At 42.3% G+C, this 19,924-nt stretch overlaps 1 protein-coding gene across 1 annotated transcript in view; it reads right to left on the bottom strand.

The window, feature by feature from the left end:
* The window catches only part of khdrbs3 (KH domain containing, RNA binding, signal transduction associated 3), a 74,183-nt gene that overhangs the window by 10,102 nt on the left and 44,157 nt on the right, over window positions 1–19,924 (bottom strand). Inside the window, exons 4-7 of the mRNA XM_071544606.1 lie at window positions 14,671–14,817; window positions 13,898–14,037; window positions 10,325–10,505; window positions 1,960–2,042 (exon numbers count right to left, since the gene is read on the bottom strand). Coding sequence (XP_071400707.1) covers window positions 1,960–2,042; window positions 10,325–10,505; window positions 13,898–14,037; window positions 14,671–14,817 — 551 coding nt within the window. The remainder of the gene's footprint in view (window positions 1–1,959; window positions 2,043–10,324; window positions 10,506–13,897; window positions 14,038–14,670; window positions 14,818–19,924) is intronic.

Raw genomic sequence — 19,924 nt, 5'->3', positions numbered from 1 at the left:
ACGAAACTAAACGGGACTGTGACTGTGGAGAGGAATTCACCGAGTGGCACGCCATCATTACGTCGGCTTAATTACAACTGCCACGAAAGTGCCGCTTTTGATGTAGAAAACGCATTAATTAAACATAATGAATTGTTTGATTACAGTTGTAATGGATTGTTTGATTACAGTTTGCGTCACAATTCTGTCTCTGTATCGCTCCAAAATCAAACACTGTGGCGAGGGAATGTAAGGAATCAAGAGTCTCATGCGCTTGGCGTTGTCACATGTTAGCATTATTCATCATTCCTGTCAATATTGGACGGTTTTACGATGCTTATTATATTGTAACGCCTACAAGACACAACAGCGGACAAATAAAGAGCATGTGCCTTATCCTCTGTGTTTATGGACAGACGGTCGCAGAAAAAAAGAGAGGGGAGTCAATCAAACCAACGGCTGTCACATGACAACAACGCTGTATAAACCTGTCTTTTATTACACGCGGCTCACAGTAACAGAAACCTTTCAAGCAAATGCTAGACATAGCACGCACAAATAAGAGAAGAAGTAAGTGAATCAGTCGTCTCTGGAGACGCAGGCTTCGATGTCTGGGCCCTATTAGTTGCCTCGTCTCTCGCCAGATAACAGACATGAAAATCTCTTTTGAGTCAACCCAGCCTCCAGCCTTTACATGATGGACTCCATTTTTCTTCTGCTGACCCCCCCACCCCCCACCCCCCTCCCTCCACACCACCATTATTCACAAGGCTGCTTTTAAAACAAATAGCTGCAGATACCCAGGGCGGGCCTGCGTCCCCCCAGCCAGCATCTCTACATCTAACAGCCAACACTTCAAGATGAGAGAGGGAGAGAGAGGGAGAGAGAGAGAGAGACTGGTCCAAAAAAGAGATAGCACAAAGGATGGACGAGCCCTGGGAGACATACATCCTGACACCGCCACAAAAGAAAACATCGACCATCCCGCTCACAAAAGGCAAGGGACAGAGTAATATGTTTTTTTTTCTACCTGTTTTCTTCTTTTTTTTTTTTTTTTTTTTACAGCTGCCACTAATACAATGCAATTTTCTGACACCCTAAGTGTGCCAACAATCATTCCCCTCTATGAAACGGCTCAGGCGGACAAATATAAACGGGGCGCATTGTGTGACGGAGTTTGGCTGTTAGCGGGACACCAACAAACCAAAGCGAAAAGCCTTTGACCTTATGTGACACGGGGAGGGTGATCGCTCCCTGGATATACGAAAATCAATATTCTGCATTTAGCTGCCCAGGACCCTCTGTTAAATGGAGCAACATGCCAGCAGGACAGTTTGCTTTGCATTGTCATGAGACACAACAGCGACCGCACTGAAGAAAAGAAGAAAAACTGAAGGGAGCACACTATTGGCAAGATCTTTTAAAGGGTGATTAAAGCCAAGATAATGAATTTAACTCAATTAACTGCCATTAATACGTTTGACGCAAATGTAGCTTCTCTGAAACTGTGTATTTTCCGTATTATCTGAGCCAAAGTTTCCACATTTCCAACAACTGTAATACTTAACTAAGAGACCCTGCTATGCCATCCAATTTCACCTTTTATTATGCTTCTTGAATTTTTCTGACTGCTCCCTTTCAGTCCGTGACATTATGACTGTAGCTTATTGTTATTAATAACTCGCATTCAGCATCACCAGTGTACTCCTACATACACACCACATCCTGTCACTACATAGTGTGGGCTATGCTGGATGTCATGTATGCAACATCCTGTCAACAATCCAAGATATGTTTTATTTATTTATTTTTTTAATTCTGTCTACTCAGCGTGACTCAACGTTCTTTTTTTTTATGTTGATACAAGTGGAGCTTCATGAGTTATGCTTTGCTTTTTTTGAGCTGTCCTAAAGTTAAGTGGCTCATAGCGAGAAATATTTGGAGAAGAAAGTGACTATTAGCAATGAATGCTGTACTTACTTTTGTCCTTGATTGCTGTAGTTGTTGTCATAGGATTCATATCCCTGGTCATCATAAGCTGTTCCGTAGCCATCGTCGTATTCCTAAGGAAAGAGAGACAAAATGTTATTAATTTGAGGTCAAAATATTTAGAATTGAATAGATGTTAATACGATGGCCTGCAGCAACATAGAAAACCTATCATATGGCCCCAAAATGAAAGTTGGTACGACGTCAACCTAAATATTAGGGACGTTGTACCAACAAAAATGTGACGATATGTATCATGGGGCAGAAAAATGAATCGTGATATTAGGTCCATTTTATTCTGCTGTAGTAATCACAAATGAGACGCTTGACCATCACAATTTCACAAGCTCTCCATCCAAATTATTATTAACACTTTGGAATGACATTTTTAAATTGTTGTTTACAGTCTAGCAAGCCAGTGCCATCGCTAGAAAGATTTGTGTCTCAGAAATAAACAGAATTCTGCACAGTCCGACTTTGTTGTCATGGAACCTTTATTTACTACATGATATCGTGGTTGTATTGAATCGTGAACTCCATATTGCGTATCGAATCGTATCGTGAGATAAACATATGGTCCCATCCCTACTAAACATCTTTCTGATATCAGTTCATAACAGCTTCCAAAGCTGTTTTAATATGAATTTTTACCATGCCATAATATCGCATCGTGAAAAAATGTGTGCTCGTTTTCACTTGACACTGAACTTGAGCACCTGTGACACATCACCATCCGTCAAACGCTCGCTGGGTAGTGCTTTCATCCTCATTAGACTATAACTTTGCAATGCACCGGTGCCCTCCAGTCAAATCACATGCGAGTACAGTGGCGTGTGCCAAGTCTAACTACGCGGCGCTCTGTGTTGGAGTGTCAACCGCAGTCCTGCCCTTGTGTCTCCGTGTCAACTGAGTGACAGTGGGATGTAAAGACTCGCGCCCCGGCCACGTTTCATCACCACCTCAAAGGATGAGCCTTGAACATCTGTTTGTGCTCCAGCAATCTGCCCCGACCTACCCCCCCCCCCCCACCACCCTGCACCCCGCCCGAGCCCCCCGCCAAGGCGAACATCAAAGGGAAACAGTGCCGCACCCGTCCTAATTTGGGATAAATGGGACTTATGTTCCACAAAAGATGTCGACCCCTAGCGACACATCTCTCATCCCCCACACACTTCTTCGCTAATTCCATCTGCCCCTGATTTGCATGCTTGAAATGAATGTCTGTAAGATTTAGCACCAGAAGAAAATACTCATCACATCCATATTATTATTAAGGCCCTAATGCCTGATTAGAAACATGCATTTGCCAAATGACAGCATTTGAGTTCGGTCTTTTATCTTTAATCCTCGAGAAAACGAAGTGTGTGAAGGAACTACATATGAAGTTCATCAAAGCGACCCGGGTGTGATGCTTGCTTGTTTCTGAGGGGTTTTTTTGCTTCAGTTTTTCTCGGCTATAGGCGCTGGCTAGAGGTTTGGTCTTGGTTACTTAGTCATTACTGTGTAATGGCCTCTAATGTCAGTGGTTACCTCATTTTCTTTTAGGTTTTCGTGCTTTCTGCGACAGTTTGTTAGTCATAATGTTCTTCTCCTGCGCCTGCCAAGCTAAAGCAGTTAAAGCCTTGGCAGAGGATAGGTATAGTGAGGACACACCTTGAGCTCTGCCATAAGACAACACTTTGCTTGATTTTCTCTGTATGAGCTGGGGTAGATGGTTCATTCATTCGTTCATTCACTCAGTAAGTCATTGATTTAGTGAGTCATTCAGTAAGTCATTCATTTCCCCCCAGGTTTCTCTTTTCTTAGTTTGTAGTTTTGCCCTTTTTGGACATAATTAGTGGGGACTCTTGGCGGTTGTATTTTAGAAACCATTCTTATTTGCTCACAACTCTCTTTGGGCATCCCAGTGGGTGGCTTTCAGAACTTGTTTTAATCCCCCCTTTTCTGTTCTTGGTTGGCTGGTTTTTGCGGTGGTCTTTGTTCCCTTCTGTTTGTTTGGAGGTGGCTTGAGGGGAATATAGGTCCCTCCTGGAATTTGTAATTTTGCAATTACAAGAGCTTTTACAAAGTCAACAATTCCCCACAGCTAGTGCAAGGACTTGTAATTTTAGTCAATAACTGAAATTTTACAATATTAAACCCCGTAAATCTTTAAAAAAAAAACAATAGAGGCAGCACTTTACAAAAAGCGGTGCAATTTTGTCAAAAGAAGGGGTCTAATTAAAGGCACTTTAGAACACGAAGATGAAATTGTATCCTTTGATTTACAATTTTCCATCCTTGCACTTTAAAAAAAACGAAAAGAAAAATACACAAATTACCTCGCAATTTTTTTTGAACAGCTGTCAGAAAACATGGTTCTTGGTTGTAATCATCGCAACACTGGCAATATTCAAAGCAAAGATAACATCCGGGGGGGACTGTGAAGGACTTGTGTCTTCTGGAGGTATATTTGAGGAAACAGGCTGTGGAGGACAGCCCCAAAGAGAATACATTAGGAAGAAAGTCGACGGGAATCATGAGCCTTGGGAGGATTTGTAGTTCTGTAGTTAGTAGTTCAGAAGTACATTACTGCGCATGTCAAAGTCAGTGATATATAAACTCGTCAATGAATATTTATGATTTTCCCCATCCGCTTGATGCATATTTATGATCATCATGTTTTAGCCTGACGCTTGATTTGACAGAAGAACCAAGCCTGCCCCCAGTCATGAATATTCATGAGAATATCATCCGTTTGAGGAGACTTATGTTACTGTATTTTGTAGATTGAATGGACCAAGCTCACATCCTAACATCTTGCACCTTGGAAATACAGTATGATCACCTTATTACTGCAGTTGGTCCTGGTACTTAATTATGCTAACTACCTACAAAGGTAAAAGAAACAAACAGTAACTAGAAGTACTGTACAAAAGCAGATTTGGGCGTTATTCCTCACTGCTGAGTCTACATTAAGTAGCAGAAAAAAAACTATGCAAATCAAACAATTTATTCAAACTCAGAGCCAAAGTGTTTGAAGAAAGCTGAAACAAAAAGACACCTATTTGAAGTACGTTTGTGCATTCACACAAACATTATTAGAAAATCCATCCTATTTGAAATTGAAATAATGTTGCTCTGTTTTCGTCAGATACATGCTTGTTTTTGTTTCAAAACTCGGAGGATTAGCCTTTTTCAAATCTATTTAAAAGTTGTCTCTTTTATACCAATTGCAGGGTAGGATAAACAAGTTTGGTGATGAATATTGAATGATAGGAATCTCGGTAGAGAGACAAAAAGTGAAGTAATGTAGCTGTGGTTGTGAAGGCAGCCTCAGCTATCAAATAAATTAGTCTCCTCGAGTATAAAAAGCAAGAAGACAGCCACAACCTGTATCGGATTAGAGAGTCAACTGGTTGCACTAGTTACTCCATATTGACTCAGAAACCATGCCAGCCTGTTTTTACACATCAGCAGCATAAGGCCTGTCCATATGGCCACATGATAATAAACAGAAAAGCTCATTGTTTTCTCCTCTGTTTTGTTTCCTTGAAAAAAAATCAAGGGCAACAGCATTCAATAACTTTCAGCTTAACTTCTAACAGCTGTAAAACACAAGCTATCACCTAGAACATATTTAAACGTAAAATTAACATTTCAATCTCCTGATCTCCGAATGGTGGATGGGCATACGCATTTGCATTCAATGCCAACGACACTAGTTCGATTCCCAAGTCAAGTCATTCCAAGAAGATTTCTACCATGAATAAGTTTTAATTTGTACCTTTTCTTATTTAACCATGACCAAAGCCTCCCTAACCTTAACCAAATTGTTTTAGTTGCCTAAACCTAACCGTAACCTTGACACCAACCTTAAATACAGTGGTTTCCTAACCCTAACCCTAAGCTTAGCCAAAACCTTAACCAATGTTGTTTTACTTAGCCAACCTTTAAGTGAAAATGGCCTGTCCAATTTGTGTTTTTGTCCAATTCATGGCGGAGGAATGTCATTTTCACATAATGTCTGTCCACAACGCCCAATCTGCTCATTTCACGAAATTTCACTTTGCAGCAGAACTGTAACCATCGAAACGCGTCTAGCTAGGATCCATGGTTTCATGCTCTCAAAACTGACTTGCACTTCTTGACTGCGGAGTGATATAACTAGATGTGAAACTGCGGTCTGTTATTCAGAAATAACCAACCTCAGTATGCCTTGATTGGCCAGTAAGCATTGAGTATTCAACAAAGACATGTAATAAAAATAGTATAAAAATAATAAAAAATTAAAAAAAAAATAAAAATAATTATTATCCCATTCAAGAACTTAGTGTGGTTCGCATGGGGAGAAGTTTCTGAACAAAATCAGTCTCCCTAAGGTACTGATAAGCTAGAGCATTGCTTGTCCTTATGTCCAGTGTGGTGCCTGAATGCACAAAGCACTGTAACCATGGGTGATGTTTACCATACATTGTGTTAGCAGAGCAGGTAGATGCCCTGATTAGTTTTCAGCACAAGCCAGGTACCATTAGTGCTAACTGAGTCCTCCTCTCATCTCATTGGTGACTCTTTCTAGGTGCTCTCCATTCACATTGGACAACACTGGCTGGTGTTAAAGACCGCATTAAACCTTAACAATGGCATGTTATTGCCATTTATTAGACCAGCCACTCCATAATTGAGTTACAAGCAAGCTGAGAGGAGAAACATGGTTGTTTTATAAATCATGTTGGCAGTCTAAAATGACACTTGCGATCCTTTACTTTGCTCTACGGCTGTAGGCTGATGAAAAACAGCCTCGATATGGAAAGTGGACTGTGACAGTGTAAGTGATGCTATTATAATATTTGATGCATTCATATTGATATGCCATTTACTCAAAATATCTTGGAGAGCACAATAGCACAACAATACTGCAATACCGCTATGTTGCCAAGACTAAACAGGATTAGTGTGACAGCGAGAGGTGGGGAGGGAGGGGGGAGATAGAGAGGGAGACAGAGTGAGAGAGAGGGAGAGGGAGAGGGAGAGAGAGAGCGGCCCCTAAGTGAGTCTTTCATTTGTATGCCAGTGGATGGCTGAGAGGCGTGTTGTTAAAAGATAAGGACTGGCCTCTGAGGCCACTGAAGACTAACACAGGGCCTGGCACTGCATGTTACAACACCAGTATCACAGCCGCTCCACTGTGCTCTACAATACCGCTGTAACAGATAGGGATGCCACGGTCATAGAGAATAGGCTTTTGAGGCAGCAGATTTGTTCGGAGCGTACTGTACTAAATCCAAATGATTTCCACATTACACTGTCGAGAATTGGACGTACCGCGCTGCCCATGCACCGCTAACATCCAAGTAACTGAAAAGGTGTCACAAATGCAAATGACAAAAACAGGAAAACTTCACAGATTAAAAAAATCAAATGAAGAGGCAGAGGCTTGTTTTTCCCAGACTGTACTGTATTACGATGCCATCTGTCAGAGGAAAAAAACATGCCTGGCCTCCATACAGCTGTGCCACACAAGGCTTTTCATGGATAAAAGCGAAATAATTTCCAATGGTATTACTCCAGGTAAACAAATGGACATCAGTCTAAAATTTCTCATTTATTCTGTTTTGTTTTTAGCGACGCAATCCTTCTCCCAATGGCTGTCAGCATATTTCACAAACCTGAACAGGCTGGAATTGGTTGAAGCTTTTCCTCTGTAGGGGTAGACACGCTAATTGGACCATCAGATTGAGAATGTCAAAAAGTTGCCGCATGTATCAAGATGTGACATCCCTATTCTGTGTTGTACTAGACAAACATCTGGACTTGCCTTGGAGTCAGTTTTGACCACCTGTGTTCTTGAGCCTGACTTGGTGTTGACTGGAGTGGTCTTGACTGCAACACTGGTTGGGTTAGCAGCCTCAGTACTGTATATGAAACGTTTTCCTAGGCCTTACACTCAATTGAGTTTAAAAGGACAAGGACAGCACCATGGAAAATATAATATTCTTCACTGACACTCAATTAACCCTCTATGGCTCTCAACATGGCGGGCCGTGCAGCAGCCAGAAGGGCCCGGGGGGTGGGGGGTGGGGGGTGGGGGGATGACGGCGATTTGTGACGCCACAAGAGTCAGCAAGCAGGTTATAACCCGCAATGCTCAGAAAGGATTACTGTATCTGCAGGATTTAACGTAAACAATACCAACCCACTTGCGTTGCGCATCGCTTGGCCTCCTCACCCAAAGGGATTAAAGCTTCTCATCTGGTATGGATTCAAACACACGCAGTCACAGTCATATTGTAGGCCTTGATTTACCGTGACAGTGGAGTTCAGCTAGTGCTTAGCCTACTTCAACTAGCCTCCTCGGATTCTGTGTTTGCAACGTTCAAATCGGGGATCTAACTGAACCTGAAAAGCGTCCTTGTCGCTTGGCAAAATGCTAGGAAATAGATGGCATGCGGCCTTATTTAAGAATTGAGAATTACATTATGACTAATTCTTCTCCAATGGGATTAGTGGCAGGTAAGACAGTGATCTCGATGCGCCTAATGAATTACATGAAATGAGATTTGGCTGCAATCATAGTAACCATTCAAGTCTGATGGGGCTGCCAAGACTGAATCATCGGATAATAACATTTCTGTGATTTTGTTTGGTAACAATTGGATTCAGAGTAATTTGATACTGATACTTACAGTACAAATACAAGCTTTGATAGAAGTGGATTATGTAAACCAAGCCATCCAGACAAAGATATATCCATATATCATCATGACAAAAGAGGTAACCTAGATCTAATGCGTTTTGTCTCTATAAGATAGGAGAACAAAAAGCAGCGCACGCCTGCAGCTGAATTAATGTTTTGGCCTATGGCGATGCCACACAGCAACTAATAGACAAGCAGACATGCAAGAAGAGAAAGATGGGAACAGGCACAGCAGTGTATGCTAAGCAGTAATACATGCAGGCAACAAATATGGGCGAGAAACACCTCAGTGTCATTTCATTGATGAATACAACAGCCTATTTGTCAGCGCCCGACGGAGAACACAAGTCTTGGGATAGCGATGCATTCAGATAATACAGAGCAACTCATTCAGCCTCTAATTTGCAGCGATGTGGTTAGATTTATCATCTGGCAGATGTTGGGGGTCTTTTTTCCACCCAGATACACAGGTGCAGGTGTCGGGGGATGCAGTTTACAACTGTGACAATGATGGGAAACAGCTGGTCCAGGAGTCATTCTCTATGACCTCCACGCATTTGAATTGCAACCTCTGAATAAACCTGTCAGATGTTGTTAGGTATGGGCTGCTGGGGCAATTTTCCAACGCAGGCCACCTCCTCTCTCCCTCTATCTGCTAAATATGCTATGTTGATGGCGGAGTCCCAGGGGAACTTGCCTTGACAGTGCGGCGGGAGACTCTCCTGGCAAATGCACAAAGGCTCTGACTCTAAGCCTAATATATTCATCTCTGGCAGCTGTTGATATTTCACCAAGGTTCCCATAAGACTGTGCAGGTAAGCTACAACACCGAGTCACTATAACAGCTACAATAACAAATCCATTCTCTCTCTCACATGTTGTAAGAGAACAGCTGAATATGGAGCACTGTACGATACTACATGCATACTAGGGGTCAACCCATATGGAATTTGACGACAGATACCGATACCGATATTTTTGGACTGAATCTACAGATAGCTGATATTTTGTGCCGATATCTTTAAATTTGAAAAATCATTCCAAAACGTTTCAAGGATTCAGTGTTTCTTGTGTCTATTTTGACTCGGACTTTGGATGTTGACTCCACTTTTTCCTGCCTATCTAAAAGTTTTTCACCACCTGGTCCACCTTTGTTCTCTCCCCAGCACCATGAACAACTTAAGGGATTACGACCCTGTATAGTATAGTATAGTGATATTGTGGCCCTCAAACTCATACACATTATTTAGTAGTATGTTGAAGGTTATAGTGCAGAGCTCCTGCAAATAGACTGAGATCGCTGTTCATCCTTAAGAAACTCCCTAAGCATTATTTTCACATTTGGAAAGACATATACACTGTTTAGTGCCTATTTTCTCTGGCCTTGGTCTTGACTTTGTCTTGAACGCCTTTGGACCTGGTCTTGACTTAAACTTGACTGGACCTGGTATTGGAGTTGACTTGGACTTGGTCTTGCAATAGGACCATAAAACTCTCCACTGAAATCCAGACTAATGAAAATCTTATTGGTTAGCAGCTCCTTAAGGCCAGTATCTAATATATAATATGTCAGCAAACCGATATATCAGTCTAACCCCAATGTGTGTAAAGGATCAGTTTGAGTGTGTGAAGGTGTGTGTGCATCTGTACAGCATCTTTTCTACATATATATATACTCACATATTCGCCGTATGTGTCCTGCACTATGGGAGGGGGCGGTCGGTATCCGGCAGGCGGGGGGGCACCTCTGGCTCTCTGCACCCCCCTCCCTCTGGAAGATGGCGCCCGGCTGGGTGGAGCACCTCTGGGTGCCGCTCCCCGGGGCACCGCCGCATGCAGAGGAGGAACTCCTCCTCGACTCCTGACACAAGACAAACAGCCACCGGGTTTTGAGATAAAAGAGCGGCAAAATCAACATGGCAGCATCTGCACAGAAACATTTTCACAGGTCCGTTTAGCTTTTCGTGGAGTTTGCAGTAAATGTAACGCTGTGGATTATTAGAAAGAGAATTGGATATTTGCGCATAGTCGCTGCCAGGGTGAGTTTGGATGGATCAGACTTAAGGCAAATATCCCCTTTTTACACAAGTTATTCAGATGATCTTGGACAGTTAAATGAAAAATCCACCCTTGGATACGATTACATTGTGATATATCATCAGTTATTTTGTGATGAAGTGTTGTAATTTACTTTTTCGGTGTACCCACTTTCTCTCAAGCTGCCTCATCTACTTCTACTTCAGTTAGCGATTTCCTACATTTCCCAGGATGACTTTCAACAACCTCCAGAGAACGTGCCTGAACTCGTTCCATTCAGCGGCGGGTTACGCGTGTAGGTGGAGAGAGCAATCGCAGGAGTGGAGTGAGAGTTTTTCCAGTCGAGAAAAAAGTGAATTGGTCTCTCTGCCTCTTCTATGATGGATTTCTCTCTGTGTGATTGTCGAATGTTGGTGCGAATTGGTGAGCCTAGAAAGAAGCCCTCGCTCTTTGATTCTGACACCAAAACCTGACGTGTGTAGATTGCTGAAAACTTTTCTGCTATCAAATTCCATTGTAGCTGCGCTGGAAATATCTCAACATGACGTCACGTTATCTACATTTGGCCAATTATCCTTGGAAATAAGAAAAATACACCAGCAAACAAAATAATGGGCCCAGAAATGCAAGATACATCCCCAATGTATAATAGTGTTAATAGTGTTAAATTGTTTAGGGTGGATTTTTCCTTTAATATTTATGTACGCAAACATGTACATGTCATCTATAAACACTTTCCAGACCTGCTAACATTGACAATGCACTGGAGACTTGAACAATGTGACAGCACTGGGGGGGGGTTTACAGGCTATATTAGCACATTTTCTGGTTCATAAACATTGACACTAAGATGAATTAACACAGACCCTGCACTCTAATATGCGATGTAATCAAGATGCGAGCAAAGTCGAGCTGCTCCGTTTGAAAAATGAAAGGCGGCCTGACCTTGTGGTCTGGCAGGATGTTTTTTGGGCTTTTACACCTAACTGAGCTTCCTTTTAAAGCGGTGAACTGATCTGAACCAGCAGGTTTAGTCATAGCAGCAGAAAACCACCGAGGCTGCTCTCCGGGTCACTTTTTTCCCTGTGCTTTCCATTTCGTCGTCAATGGAGCTGTATAGCACATTGGTGAAACATCACAGATTTGGGGCCGGGGGAAAAAAATCGTTTCTGGCTAAAAGGGACGGTGGTGAATGTTTAGATTGCGGAATTGAACTGTCCTCAAGCGTAGAAAAAAAACATGAAAGTCAGTTCAGGACTTCTCTTCCAAAGTCAGAGCAAGGTGGAATATGTGACCCCCTGCACAGCCATGTACTGAGCAGTGGCATCTGTTAAAAATAAGCACATGTTAGTGCGAATATGCAGTATACTGTACATGACTTTCTGCCGAGGAGCCTGTGGGACTTCTGTCTTATCACACTCAAATTAGGTATGGTAAATGCTAATTACAGTGTAATTTCAAACACAGCCAATTATATTCTGACTCAGAGCAATACAAATACGCCTTCTCCGTGACCTTGTTTATCTCCAAATCTGTTAAAAAGATGTGAGTTTGCTTTTATAAACACAAAGAACAAACAAGGCGACGCTTTGCATTTTCAGTTTCAAAGCGCGCCTTCGTTGCAGAGATTGTCCAAGTCTTGTAATGGCCATGAATATTTTTGTTTGTGCTGTTATGGGGTCTCGGCGGAGTCGGAATTAGCATGGGTTCAGTGGGACAGTAGAGAAGCAGGCATATAACGCAAATCATTTGCATATAAAGGCTTTTATGCAAATTGGAATTTACTATGCTGCTGTTTATGGACACAAGACATTGCATCACTGTACACTACTATCCGCTACAAAATGTGAAGTTTGTTTTCAGATGGTATTGACAATAAAATGCGTTTACTTTAATGGGCTGCCAGATTGACCTAATTCAATTCAGATGATATTGGTCTCAGCTTAATTATGGCCATCATAAAGTGGAATAAAAACCTCCATTCACAGTGTTAACACAGTGCCAGGCTAAATTAAGTGGGGCTGCAACAGAGAAGACCGTCTCATTCCACCTAATTGAGACGCTGAGATTCTGCCTATTTGCCCAAATGAAATTCTGGTGTCAGGTATAAACACTGATGAATCAAAACTTAAGAGTGTAATCCAAACTGCCTTCTAACAGCAGAGAGCCGTCCAGAGAAAGCTGGACTCATCTTTTGTCTCTCTTGTCTCTTTGGTATGTTGGTATAAAGCATCACAGACCGGCCGGCTTGGTAAACATGAGCGAGCTGTGTGCAGTTTACCGACGTCACCTTACAGGATTTCTGGGTATTGGAGTTCAAACAGTTTTCAAACAATTACCTCTTGATGCCATTTGGAGCTGCCAATGTGCAAAGTTCCCCAGTGCAGCTTTAAAGCATAATACCGGTGTGTTTTTAAGTTTGTGCCAGTCGTCTAGGTCGCTCCTCTCTATTATTCCTGATGGTGTCTGAACTCGGCCGGCATAGTTGGAGATATCAGAGTTCATTTTGCTACCTTCAGGCAAAGCCGTTTGCTGCCATTCACTCCTGTACAGTATGAAAAACAACTTCCACAGACTTGAAAATTGCCTGTGCTAGATAATCCATTACAGTAAACATGAAGACCTAATTTGGTTTTGTCACAGTTTCTGTTTTATCGTTATTTCATTGTGCCCGAGCTGAGTGTTTTCATATCAATGTGTTACGTTATGCTCTGCTTACTGTCAATCACCTCACACCCGCAGGAAGAAATGCGAGTCTCAAACCAAAAAAAGTCCCTCAAAAGCATGTCGCCGTACAGACTTTGTTGTCACATTCAGGTCTTTTTTTTTTTATTTAGGGCATCTTTGTTAGCCGGGACAGCAGTTCATTTCAAGCTATTTCTGACACTGGAAAGTTTGTATTTTAAAAAACGACCGAAAAAACAAGTGAATCGATTTACATACGACTTGCAAGATTGGTGGAAATGTAAACTAGACAGAGACAGAAGTAAATGGACTCGAACTCTTAACTGACACCGGAATTCTCCTTTTAATTGTGGAGTCTCATTATGGAAATGCAAAAGGATATCCTACACATCCATCTGCAGACAAAATACTAGCCTGCCAACAGCTCTTTAAGTGTAAATAATACCCAAGCCCCGACCGAACCAAAGTGCACTCACACACACAACCCCTCACACACACACGCACACACACACTTCTTGGAAAACAGGTTACCTGGGAGGCCCTGGAACAGGTGTCCCTCTTCCACGGGCGGCTGACTTGCCCCTCACCGATGGCACCTTGGCATCCTCCGAGCCGCCATTCAGGTACGTGAGCTCCTGCAGCTGGGCCTGTCTGATCTCATCATTGTAATCCTGCAGACAGAGGCGGCACGCACGCACACACACACACACACACAAGTGCACGTACACGCACATGTGCACACGCAAACACACACGGCGACACACTAGCTTTCAATTACACTGTATTAAATTACGTCCTTTATCTCCAGGGCTACAGCCCCGGGAATATCTAATTAATGTACTTTACAGTACTGCCGTGACCGCTGTTCCTGAGGCAGCAAAACATTTCAGATCCCCCGTTGATAAATCCTCGGGACCCCGTTTGGCTTTATCGCCTCACACAGTTGTTTTTCACCAGTGAATTAAAACACGTAATTAACATGGAAATAGGTCTTTAATCACAAAACGATTGATATGATTGTCATGTGTCCGCTCTATCGAGAGATATATTTTGATGCTGGAAAGAGGGGAAGAGGAAAAGAGGGGGTGGGAGGGGGGGCGGGTCGGGTGATAATTAATGATGAGATGTAAATCATTACAGCTCAGAGCATGGGAGAGAGCATACATAATGAATGGAGGAAGAGTAAATAAGCTCCTAGCAGGTTGCCTCTACTGTATGTGCCGGGGTCGGCCGGGGCCAAAAAAGAGCAGGTTGAAGGAGCGGAGGGCGGGTGGAGCAGAGAAGGGAAGGGAAGGAAAACGTACCGGGATGAGGAACTTCTTGATCTCCTCCAGGGCGTGGCCCATCCGGGCGTAGGCCTCGGCCGGCGGGGCGAACACCTCGATGAGCACGTGCAGGTCTTCGTTCAGGTGCTGGTACTTGGCCTCGCCGCTCTTCCGTAGCTCTTCCTCCTGTCGGCACAAAAAGCAGCCATGTATCCTACACCCTCCATCCAGGGAATAAGCCCGCTGTCAAAAGCCTGGGAACGTTTCTCATGGATTTTTCTTTTTCTTTTTTTTGTATTTCTGCAAGGATTTATTCCAGGGAGTTTATCTACAACTGTTACATAATGAGGTTCAGCGCTTGAATGCTACGTGGAATGTGATGCATTAGTTACGCGAAGACAGACAAAAAAAAAATACATCCATGCGGCTCTCGTAAACTAACATTTCTGTGAACAGGCAATCCTTACAATCCCTTCAACTGCTGCTGCTGCTGTCACATTTAACTGATTGCTTTGGTCCTCTCACAGCTGCCTGTCCTCATAACAAATGTACAGATGAAGCCAGTTGAAAACAACACATGGTTGTATGTGCGCTCATATACTCCATCATCATGTCTCGATGGATTTTCGCATTTTAGTGTAGTATCATCAAAAAAAGTTCAGCCGTTCTGGGAGAAAAAAAAACCTGATTTATATTATATTGATTGAGGATCTCATGTTAAAATATGATCAATATGTATTTGAATTAATTCATCACTTTGGTACTTGGAAGTCAATAATGATTCATCTTTTCAAACCATCTTTAATGCAGACAAAGAGAATAATAGGGTACTTGATTTATACAAATAGCCTCGCTCTCTACATTGTGCCAATACTGTAGTCAATCACTTCATTATCATCATACATTTAACTCAGTTTGGAGTAAGAGTGCTTGACTGGTACTCAAGTGTCAAGAGTAGCTCACCCAAAATACTGGAGAGCTTAATATCTTTTAAATGAAAATCATTAAGAGTTTCTTTATGATTCAAAACTGCCCCCTCAGCCATTTGGGTCCTTGCAAATCATTTTTAGTCATAATTTAGTCCGTTATCAGTCAAAGATTTTGGGGACGGTGCATTTTTAACCAAAATCATATCAGTTATGGAACGTCAGGCCTACATCCAGAATAATGATATTTTGCAATAAATGACACATCTTATTGCACATGCTACTGACTTATGTAATAATGTATGATATTTTCATATACATAAATGTCTGTTTTGCTAAACTATATTGCTGATTGATATAAAACAATAGTGATCCAATCTATATCCAGTTTATTAAAGCTTTTACGTTTGCTGTTCTGAACACTCGGTGTCTGGTAGCTCTTTCTTGGGAAAAATCTTCTGTCACACAGAAAGTGATGCGTTTTATATTTCCGGTTTGTCGGAATCAACAGAAGAAGAAGAACTGGGTAGTTAGCATGAGCAGTGATAGCCACCATGGCTGAACAGACAGAGAAAAGAGAAACTCAAACTGCATCAACAGAAAATCCAAGGAAAAAGACATCACAGTCCCGCCCACACTGTTTGATTGACAGGTGATCTCTGGGAAGTGCAGTGCAGAAACACCACAGCAATGAGCGCTGAGCAACAAAGATGGAGACACAATAAAAGTGAAGATCTTGAGTATTACCTCTTTAAAGAGTAACTAAACCCCAAACCCAAATCTGTGGTGAAGCCTGATACCTAATAGTGAAAAGTAGGGTACTGAACTGGTCATCTGCTATTGGCTGGTCTCTGTGCCCTGGCACAAAGACCAGCCAATAGCAGAAGGCCAGTTCAATACCCTACTTTTCACCATTAGGTGTCAGGCTTCACCACAGATTTAGGTGGGGTTTAGTTACTCTTTAAGCAAGTAAATAGAGTAAATAGTTACAGAAAATGACTAAGGTAGTAAAGGTAAAGGCTTTAAAGTGATTGTATTTGTTATTTGTTCCTCATAAGATCTAGTCAGGCTGTAAGTAGAGCAGTTGTAACTCACTTTCCACCTCTGCCTACAGACCTGCAGCTCATTTACCTTGCGACAGAAACTATAGCATGTAAACAGCGAGGGGCTTCGCAGGCCATTCAGGCCCGACAGAAGCAGGCCAGTATAATGTTATTGATGGGAGAAATAGGACAGCCAAAACCCCAAATGTCTGCCACCGCATTACACAAAGGCAACAACAGGTTTGGCGTCCCAGTTTCTCCTTTTCAAAAAAAAAACTAAATAAAAAAAAAAAAACAGTCTTCTCCGGGGCATTCCAGTGGCGGCAAGTTACTTCCCTTCTCCCTCTCCAGCACCATGCAAGGCAGTGTCTCTGATGTCACCTAATTATAAATAACCTTCTTTTAAGAGTGCCTGTGGTATGTTAATGATATGGTAATTTCCCCCATAAATCTGTGCTTTACGAGGAGAGGGCTCCTTTGTGCATAGCACCACCGCTGATGGAGCTGCCGGTGTCAAGCAGAGTGTGTAAGCAGGGTGTTGGAAAGAGACGACTGCTGGTGAATCTCCCTCTCTTTTTCCCTTTTATCTATTCCTATATATGCGTTTAAAAAAAAAAAAACCCACAGTCATTACCTGGTGTTTCTAATATCAGCACCCGAATCTCCGAAATGGAGACGATCCGGCAGTCTAATGTTTGGCATTTACCAAGCGAGAAATTGAGTTACCTCTTTAAAAAGTACCGCAGTCCATTCTCTTTCCCCATATATTCCCACTCATACAGTCTGTTTCACGTGTTGAAATTGTCAGAATATGTTTATTTAACCCCACAATTGTTTATATTATTTCTACTGTTGTGCTCATATTCTATTTGTCTGCTGTAACAACCTAATTTCCGCATCAATAAAGTTTAATCTAATTCTCTTTTTAATGTTTTGCAATCAATCATTTTGTAAGAGTGTCACATTTTCAAACGGTGGATATCTCACTTTGTGGGATGAAACTCTTCCCTATGTGTGTGTGTGTGTGTGTGTGACCACATGACTGGCGTGTGTTATCGTGTGCCGTGTGTGTGTTAGTATACCAATTTTCATACATAGGGCCTCTCTCCCAGTGCTGATAAGAGGCATCAATGATCCAGCATCATCCTATAGCAGCTAAGCAGCCCATGGCAGGAGATTACAGCTGTCTCTTTCTCCTATCTATTGGCAGCATCTTCCCTCCTGTTTATATTTTCTCTGTGTAAATCTGCTTATGAAAAGCCATTCGCCCTGGAAACAGAGGGCCACCACGCTTTGGACACCGGAGCCTCTCCAGACCGAGCCCAGCGGTAAAGAATAATGTGAATCTCTGAGCATTCACATTCAAATGAAATATTTAAAGGCAGACAGTGGATGCTGGGGGGCGAATTCTATTATGCCATTTGAATGACAGGAGGAAAAACACATCATATGCAATAACAGCCATCTATTGTGCTGATGTACTGCACAACTCTATCAGCCTTGTTTATCCGCACTTCAGACATTCAAACTGGCTTATTAACACATAGGCCAAGTTTAGTGACCCAGTTTCTTCTTTCCACTAATAATATATATCTATCAATATAAATGCCATTTCCAAAGCACCTTATTGGACAATGAGTGCCAATATTAAATATGGGTTGCCACGGTGAGAATCAACCCTCTATCAGTGCCTAGGAGCAGTATTGATACCCACAACAACCTCCACCAGCTTCAGATAACCAAGGATCTGCTCTGCTTGTGTTGTCTGTTCATCTCTGTACCATCAAAATGAATGTTTTCCTTAAAGTGGTAATCCATGAGGTTCTGGTCTTATTTGGTCTCCTTTTTGGTGCTCAGTGCTCATTGCTGTGGTGTTTCTTCAGCTGTCAATCAAACACTGTATCCAGTACTGTGACGTCTTTTTCATTGGATTTTCTGTTGATGCAGTTTGAGTTTGTGTAGGTGGCGCTCTGTTCTTTGTCTGTTCAGCCATGGTGGCTATCACTGCTCACGCTAACTACCCAGTTCTTCTTCTGCTTATTCCAAACAAACCGAAAACATAAAACACATCACTTCCTGTGCAGCAGAGGATTTTTCCCAGGAAAAAGCTACCAGACACCGGCTGTTTAGAACAAGACAATGTAAAAGTTTTCATGAACTGGGTATAAATTGAATTCCTATTGTGTTATAGCGAGTAGCAAAACAGACACTTATTTATATGTAAATGTCTCAGATTATTACTTTAAGTTAGTCACTAGCAAGTGCAATAAGATGTGTAATTTGTTGCAAAACACTGTCACTCTGTACTTTCCCTTCCATAACTCATACGCTTGTTAATATGATTAAAAATGCACCATCCCCCAAATCTTCGACTGATAATGGACTATCATTTGCAACCACCACGCCCAAACTGGTAATCAGCTAATTTTTAGGGGGAGGACAGTTTTGACACACACAGAAATTAGAATATGAAAATGTCACAGATTATTACTTTAGGACAATTGAGGTATTTCTCCGCAGTAGCTCGCAATTAAATCCGATGCAAGCTACAAAACTGAAACAAAGAAAATGTGATTGTTTTGTCTATCAGGAAAATTAAAGAGGGAGTACAAGTCCCAAGGATGAGAATGGATGAGTTAATCACGGCGCTAACGAGAAGCAGTGAGCAACGCGGATGCCTTTACATCATCCGGCACTGACAGCAGCAGGACAACCAAGGTGCCATATCCAGACTGAGAGACTCTGCCTCAGACAGCTCAGCGCCTCTCCTCCCTTCTGCACTCATGTTCTTGTCAACAGAAGATCAAGGTCCCCCAGCAGCAAATATTTGAGGAATTATCCCAGCTCTTTGCAGTGTCTACACCATACACGGACGCGCGAGATTATAAGGGGAACGTATTGACTTGAAACACTGTACAGTTTCGTCCACCGACGCATCTATTATCTTCCCTGAATGGCAAGATCACAATTACATTTCCATCTTACACCTTTGGCAGGGTAAAAAGTGTACATTATCTCCTCTCCCCTCCGTCAGCACCCACCGAGAAGTGTGTATTTTATTGGTATAAATAGAAACGTGTCCTTAAGTGCGACAGTGCCTGACTGTTGCTTCCATATAGACAAGATAGTTTTGTTTTTTGCTCCCTGTGAAAGAGCCTCTGGCTGCAAGTAGACCTCTCCCTCTCTCTCTTGGTTCAGCATACACAAACAAAGAAACTCTGTTCTGCAGTGGCCCGGCTCCCTGACCTACGCGAGGAATTTCAAGCGTTGAAAACTACGATGACATATGGAGGAAAGCCGTGCAGCTCGAAATAGCAAGTGAGA

The sequence above is a fragment of the Centroberyx affinis genome, unplaced genomic scaffold, assembly GCF_046629955.1.
Source record: "Centroberyx affinis isolate AG114_WGS23_722 - 3 ecotype Tasmania unplaced genomic scaffold, CSIRO-AGI_Caff_v1 ptg004612l_1, whole genome shotgun sequence".
Taxonomy (NCBI): domain Eukaryota; kingdom Metazoa; phylum Chordata; class Actinopteri; order Beryciformes; family Berycidae; genus Centroberyx; species Centroberyx affinis.
Note: the sequence above shows the minus strand (reverse complement) of the source record. Positions and strands in the feature narration are given on the sequence as shown.